This window comes from Tupaia chinensis, unplaced genomic scaffold (genome assembly GCF_000334495.1).
Source record: "Tupaia chinensis unplaced genomic scaffold, TupChi_1.0 Scaffold149964_2, whole genome shotgun sequence".
Taxonomy (NCBI): domain Eukaryota; kingdom Metazoa; phylum Chordata; class Mammalia; order Scandentia; family Tupaiidae; genus Tupaia; species Tupaia belangeri.
The window spans coordinates 2,560,931-2,568,421 of NW_006209806.1; the positions used below are offsets into that span (position 1 = coordinate 2,560,931).

The 7,491-nt window shown below is 58.1% G+C and overlaps 1 protein-coding gene across 1 annotated transcript in view; it reads right to left on the reverse strand.

The window, feature by feature from the left end:
* Positions 1-6,799, reverse strand: part of LOC102481864 (protein tyrosine phosphatase receptor type S) — a 44,527-nt gene extending 37,728 nt beyond the window's left edge. Inside the window, exons 1-3 of the mRNA XM_006171864.2 lie at positions 6,612-6,799; positions 4,645-5,021; positions 1,220-1,801 (exon numbers count right to left, since the gene is read on the reverse strand). Coding sequence (XP_006171926.1) covers positions 1,220-1,801; positions 4,645-5,021; positions 6,612-6,799 — 1,147 coding nt within the window. The remainder of the gene's footprint in view (positions 1-1,219; positions 1,802-4,644; positions 5,022-6,611) is intronic.
* Positions 6,800-7,491: the final 692 nt, after the last annotated feature.

The following is a 7,491-nucleotide window of genomic DNA, read 5'->3' on the forward strand; positions in this document are numbered from 1 at the left end:
CTCTCGGGCTTGCGGGCGCGCGACCGCGCCCTATAGCAAAAACCCCTCCCCCCCCAAAAAAAAAAAAAACCCCGAACAGACCAGAAACCAAGACGAGAGCTGGACCCCTCCTGAACCCCTAACCTGAGCAGGGAGAGGCCAGCCCGCCTCTGCCCTGCCTAATGGAGCATATTTGTATTTATTTTGAATCCTCCAATGAGAGCTACAGACGAAGGTTCTCAGATGCCAACGGGAACAGGGAGTTAAGGAGAAGCGGGGCAAGCAGACACGACACCCCGGCCTCAGACGCAGTCACTGGGCCCTGCTTGGGTGGCCACCCATGGCCCTGGGGCCTTACCAAGTCAGATTTTCCAGGCAAGCCAGAAAGTGAGCGTTCTAGTACAGTGCTCTGACTTTAAAGTCTAGAACGGAAACCTTACGCTGAAAGGTTTTGCTCTGGGGTGCGTGCACTCACCAGAGAGAGAGAGACGGAGAGAGGGAAAGTGAGAAATCACTCCCCAAGGGGATGGCGACACTACCATCCCTCCTGCATTCTCCTCTCAGGACTGTGCTCACGCACTGCACATGTGCCCAACGTGATTTTCAAGCCACCCAGCCCGGGAATTGAACCACTGCCAGCTACCTGGGAATCTAGCGCCTTAACTACCACACCACCGCTGGCCCCCAGCACAAACACATACAAAGCACCGTGGGGCCGGCGGGTGGCGTGGTGGTTAGCGTGGCTGGGTCCCACGTGGTTGACGGGGCTGTGGACATCTCAGAGCATGTCCGGCACGTGTGTGCGCGTGTCCAAAATTCCAAGAGGGTGGAAAGGGGATTGGCACACGCATCCTCCCCAGGGGACGCGCTCTCTCTCTCTCTGTCTCTGTCTCCATCTCTCTGTCCCTCTCCCCCCAGCGGTGGGGGGAAGGAAAAGGGGGCAGTGGGTGGCACAGTGGTTAAGGCAGCTAAACTCTCACAAGGCCAAGCACAGTTTGAGTCCTGGACCCGACAACTTGGGACTCATGCCAGGTGCATGTGCACGCGGGCCCGGATCCCGAGAGTGGAGGAGAAGGGACTGGGGCGTGATGGAGTGACTGCGGCGGGCTCGGGGGATGGGATGATTTCTCGCTTGCGGTCTCCGGTGAGCGCATGCGTCCTAGCGCCACACTCTCTCCCGCAGAATAAGTAACAAAGTACAGACGAAGCGCCGCGAGGCCCCGCCCCTCCCGGGCCTCACCTCCCTGCTGCGTCTTCACCTGGATGGGGTCGGACAGCGGCCCGTCGCCCACGGAGGTGAAGGCCAGCACGCGCACCGTGTAGGTCTCGTCCTCCAGCAGGCTGCCCACGGTGGTGAGCAGGCTGTCGTCCACGTTGTGCTTCTGCCAGTTGCCCACGGGGTGCTCGGGCTCCATGGTGTAGTAGACGCGGTAGCCGCGGATCAGGCCGTTGGGCTCCACCGGCTCCTCCCACTGCACGATCATGGTGCTGGCGCTGAGCATGCGCGCCTGCACGTTGCGCGGGGCGCTGGCGGGCGCCTGCTCGCCCGTGCGCGTCACCACCGACTCGCTGGGCGGGCCCTGGCCGATGGAGTTGACGGCCGACACCCAGACCTCGTACTCGGAGTTGGGGCTCAGGCCGCCGATGCTGTAGCGCGTGGTGGTGATGTCCTCCTTGATCTGGTACGGCCCGTCCTGGCTCTTGGACTTGTACTCGATGACGTAGTAGGACACCGGGTCGGGGTTGCCCGAGTCCCACGTGATGGTGATGCTGGTGGCCGTGTTCTCCGTCACCACGGGGGTCCCAGGGGCTTTGGGCAGAGCTGCGGGGCGAGGACGGGAGGTGGTCGGACACCCGCAGTGCTGGCCGAGGGCCCTGGAGGCTGTGCGCCTCTGGGCCACCCGACTGCCCTCTCTGAGTGCAGCTCTCCTCGGAGGTAGTCAGGGGCCTGACGACCCCACTTCATCGGCCACGAGGACCCGAGGGTGGCCGAGTGATGAGACGTGCTGAGGCTGTGTGAGGCTGGCCCGTGGGGGGAGGTTCCGGGCCGTGTTCACAGACCTCCCTGCGTGCGCCAGGCACGTGTGCGCCCAGTCTAGGGCTGGCTGGGGGTGGCCTGGGGGGGGTGTCGAGACCCTGGGTGGGGTGGCATGTTGTCTCTGTCACTCATGGAAAAACCAGATAAATAGCCCGGTGGCTTAAAAAAACACGCCAGGGGGAACCAGCAGTTAGCGTAATGGCTATGGCGCTGGACTCCCACGTAGTCGACCGCGGTTCCTGTCCCGGACCCGGTGGCTTAAACTCACGCCGGGCGCGTGTGCGTGCGTGCCCAAGATCCTGAGAGGAGAATGGAGGAGAAGGGATTGCGGCGTGACCATCCCCCTGGGGGGTGATTTCTCGCTTTCTGTCTCTATGTCTCTCTCTGTCTGTCTGGCGAGCGCACGCGCCCTACAGTGAAAATCTCTTAAAAAAAAAAAAAAAAAAAAAAAAGCACGCCAGGCACCATGTGTCCCAAATCCAACAGGACGGAGATACAGAGAAGGGACTGCGTGACCATGTCCCACCGGGCGTTCTCTCTCCCTCTCTGTCTCACTCTCTAGGGAGTACATGTGCCCTCTGGCCACTTAAAAAATTCAGGTGACGGTTTTCTCAACTGTTGTGACTCTGCAGCCCACCAGGCCCAAGGCTGGGTCAGACAGGAGCCCTGGGAAGTGTTCGCCAGGTGTCCAGCCCTCAGGAAAATGATTAAAAACCAGTCCTCGGGGCCAGCCGTTGGCGTAATGGCTATGTCACTGGACTCCCATGGAGTCGACCGTGGTTCAAGACCTGGTGGCTTAACTCATGCCGGGCACGTGTGCGTGCGTGCCCAAGATCCCAAGAGGAGAAGGGATTGCAGCGTGGCCATCCCCCCAGGGGTGATTTCTCACTTTCTGTCTCTCTGTCTCATTCTGTCTTTCTGGCAAGCACACGTGCCCCAGAGCAAAAACCTTTCAAAAAACCAAACATACACGGGTCCACACTGGGACTTTCTATGGCCTTGGAGAGGGCTTGCCCAGCTTCTCCTGCAGAGGGCCAGATGTTCAACAGCTTTAGCTTTTGAGGGCCAGGAGGTCTCTGCATGGCCACTGAACTCTGCAGCAGCTATCTCAGGCAGGGCGTGAACAAATGCGTGTGCTACATGCCAATAAAACTTTATTTATAAAACCAAACTGAGGGCCGGATTTGGCCTGCAGGCTGCAGTTGCTGGCTCCTAAAAAAAAAAAGCTGGAAAAATATTTGCGGGCACCCTAACTCGGCACTCTAGGAGAACCTACAGTCCAGTATCCTGCCCTCGGGCCCTCTGGGCCTTTCCGTAGGCTGTCCCACGTCCCAAGAACAGTTTCCCCTTCTCCTCTGGGTCTGCCTCATGCTTCGACTTTTAGACTTTCAAAATGGAGGCTACTCTCTTCCCCGAACTAACTTTCCTGAGAGATGAGACTTTTTCTGTTTAAAATGATTTTTAAAATGTATTTATTTTTATAATTATTTGATCTGGGACGTGGTGGTGAGGGCACTGGAACCCAGGGGACTGTGGTTCGAGTCCCGGACCTGGCGGCTTGCTTTCTGACCTTTCCTCTCTGTGTCTCTTCCTGGTGAACGCACATGCCCTGTAGCACACCAAAAGACACTTAGTAAGAAGTAAAATGAAATAAATAATTTTTTTGAGGAATAAACAAAAAAAGAATTATTTAATTTTATGTATAACTAGTATTAATTTTTAATTTGCTATAGGGCATGCGTGGTAACCAGAGAGAGAGAGAGAAAGAGAGAGAGGGACAGTGAGAGGGTAAGCCGCCAGGTCTGGGACTCGAACCGCAGTTAGCCATGTGGGAGTCGGAGATGTTTTATTTAAAAAAATTAAAAACTTGGGTTTTTAAATTTTGTTTCTTTGTGTGTTCCAAGAAAGGGACTGAGGGACAGATGGTCCTTACACAGGCCCTCCCGTTGACCCACCCGTCTCAGCCAGCCCGGATCATGGACCTGCATGTGCATGCCTGGGTGCTCGGGGGTTCCCAGGACATGGACCTTGGGCTTCCCCATGGGGGTTCAGTCACACTGCTACTGCGCCTGGCCCGAAGATGAGACCTTTGCTCCGAGTCTGCAGGGCTCCGTGAGTCCCCGATGACTGTCAAACAGCCTACGACACGGCAGCCTGACCCGGGGGTCTCCGTGAAGGCCGCGTCTCATCCCACCACATCGAGCCAGCATAATCCATTACGGAGAAACATCTGTGCAAAGCCCGACTGTCCTGGGGTGGCTCTGTGGGCTGGTGGTTATGGGAGCCGGGTCCCAGAGGGCCAACTACAGTCCAAATCCCAGCCCTTCCAAAACACACCGGGCACACGTGTGTGCATGTCCCAAATCCCACCAAAATGTAGACACGGAGGAGAAAGGGCCGCGGCATGACCATGCCCCCACCCCAGGTAGATGCACACGCCTCCCAGGAAATAAATACATACATACATACATTAAAAAAAAAAAGTAAAAAACAAGCACGACTGTCCTTTTCAGAGCCAGGAAGGACGGAGGCTCGAACAGCCGTCAGACAGTTTCTGGCTCCGCCGCCCACACGTGCCCCGGGCAGGGATGGACTCGGCCCACCCACCCACCACAGGCCCCGCTCACATTTCACGGTGATCTGAGCCACGGCCTCGATTACGCCCAGGCTGGACATGGCCACACACGTGTAGTTGGCCGAGTCCTTGACGTCCGTGAGCTCCAGCACGTTCCGGCCCACGGGCATGTCATCCTCGGGCGTCAGGTCCTCGGCCCCCTGCATCCACTTGACGTAGGGCATGGGCGAGCCCACGGCCACACAGGTGATGTTCACGCTGCTACCTGGCATGATCTCATGGCTCATGGGCAGGATGGAGAAGCGGGGAGCCACGCGGCGGACTGCGGAGAGGGGCGGCGGCGGCCGGGGGAAGGAGATGCGTGGGGAGGGGCGAGACAGGATGCAGAGGAGAAAAGAAAGAAAAAGCAGGAAGAAAGAAAGGAAGAAGGAAAGAAAGAAAAAAAGGAAAAAAAAAGTGGAAAACAATTTAAATATAAACAGGGCTGATTCTTTCCCCCCAGTTGAAAACTTTCCCCCAAATGAAAACAAAACAAAACAAAACAAAAAAACAAAAGCAAAAACAAAACCAAATAAAAAAACCAAACGGCAACACAAAGAAACCAAAACTTCAAAGGAAGGCACTTCACAAACAAGAGAGGAAGCTATATCGATATATAATAAAGAGACATGAAGCATTATTTCATAGCCACAGGGTTTCATAGACCAGGCCGGCTGGTCACAGCACGGTTACAGACACAAAAATTTATCAGCCGTTTCTCATCTTTGCTGACAGACGTGGCTTCGGGAAGAGGCCCCTCCGTTCGCTCCCCAGTGGTGGCGGCTACTTTGAGGAGCCTTGGAAGGTCGGGGTGTGCAGAAGGGGGGTCCAGGGAGGGTCTGACTTCGAACCCTCCCCGGGTTAGGCCAGGAGGCTGGGGAACGTGTGAGCTGAACCGTCTACCCGTGCCCCTTCTGGTGGCTCGGGGGTCCCACCCATCTCCCCGGGGCCCTCCAGGAAAAGATGAGAAACTCTAATGAAATTTTTGTGGTTTTTGGGTATAGAAACCCTTCTAAAAAGCTTCTGTCGGATCTGACAAGTTTCCATCAATTGATGCGGCTCTCAGAATCACAAACACCATGCAAAAGAGAGAGGGAAGGGGGCAGAGACAGAGAGACAGAGAGAGAAAGGAAGGACAGAGGTGATGCCCAGGGGAGGCCTGGAGTCCAGGGCCTCTGGCTCATGTTCATGTAGGTACCAGAGAGGGGAGACAGAGGAGAGGGGAGAGGGGAGAGAGAGAGAGAGAGAGAACCAGGAGTCCAGGGACAGAGAGGAGGGAGGGGGCCCACTTCAATGCTGCATTTAACTCTAACGGATGTGACCCAATGTGATGCGTCACATTGTCACATCGCAGCCCTGGCAGAATAACTCGAAGAGCCGGAACGATAATAAACGAGGGTGAGCTTGAATGTTGGACACAGGGACACGTCTGTGCATTCCGCGGCGGGAAGTGGGTGCGGCCTTCTGCCCGGTCTCCAGGACCAGGAAGACAAGCAGGATGCATTTCGGGAGGCTCCATTTTCAGAAGTTTCCCACGGGGTGGGGGGACGGGGCGCTGCCGGCCACCTGAACTGGCACAGGGCGCTGCGTGAGGGGGGCCCTGGAGACCCAGCACACCTCTCTACCGGAAACGGGGTATCCCTGGGCAACATCTCAGGGCCTGAGGGATCCGGGGTGGCGGGGTCTCGCGTCCCCTGGCCGGAGGACAGAGCGGGGCTCCGTGAGCCCCCCGGGGTCAGCGAGTGGCAGCCGTGCCCACGGCCTCTGGCTTGCACGTGGCCGGCCTACGGGGGCGCTCTTGGGATGTGGGGGTCTCACCTACTCTGTGGAGGAAGGGAGGCAGCCCCCACCCCTCTCCCAGCCAAGTTCCAGGCTGGAAATCCAGGCCCGGGCCCTGAACCTGGGCAAGGAGCAGAGCAGGGAGCTCGGGGCGGGGCGAGGGTCTGGAGCCTGGCAGCCCTTCGGAAAAAGAAGCCCCACGAAAGGTCCAGAGTCACGTTGGGGACAGGAGGGATGGCGGGGACCGCCAGGGAGCGGGTGGGGCGGGGCACACAGAGGGGCCATGCAGAGGGACGGGAGGTGAAGGACGGGTGCTGGGATGGGGGCGCGGCCCCCCCGCCGGCATCCACAGCGAGGCTCGGGTGGGATGCGCCGCGCTGCGTTGTCATGGAAACGGAACACGATGGGGGTGAGCGTGGGGAGCTGATTAATCAAGGACAGAAACGGTATCCACGTCCAAAACCAAACCAGGGAGAAACAAATGAGAAAAGAAAAGGAAAGGGGGAAGTGTAAAAAAGGAACCCAACACACCAACGGAAAACACCCCTCTGAAAGAAAACACAACGCCCAAAAAGCAAGAAGGAACGGGACATGGAATGGGTGTGGGGCTGAAAATCGGGGTCTGAAAGGAGGAGGGCGGTGGCTTCCCCTGGGAGGTGCCCCCCGGACAGAACACAGGATCTGGCCTCCCCACCTGGCACCCGCGGGCCGAGGCCGAGGGGTGGAGGTGGCCACAGACGTGTGGCCCTCGTGGAGAAAGCTTCGGAGCAAACCAACCCCACCCCACTCACGCCTGCGCCCCCCAGCCCCGAGCCCCGTCTAAGGGACGCCCTCTGCCTCTCCGAGGGCTGAACGTGAGGGTCACAGCAAACTCAAGGCCTCAGGACCCCAGGAAGCCCGTCCAGGAACAGGTGGGGAGGCGGCTGCAGCCTCAGGAGTCCTGTGGCCTCGGGAAGGCCCTGCCTCCCCTCCAGGAGCTTCGGTTTCCTCATCTGTAAGATAGGGACTCGGGAGAAAGCGACCGGCCGGCAGGGCCTGGCACAGCAGGTGCAGAGCCCCCGGCAGCGACCTTCTGGCCTCC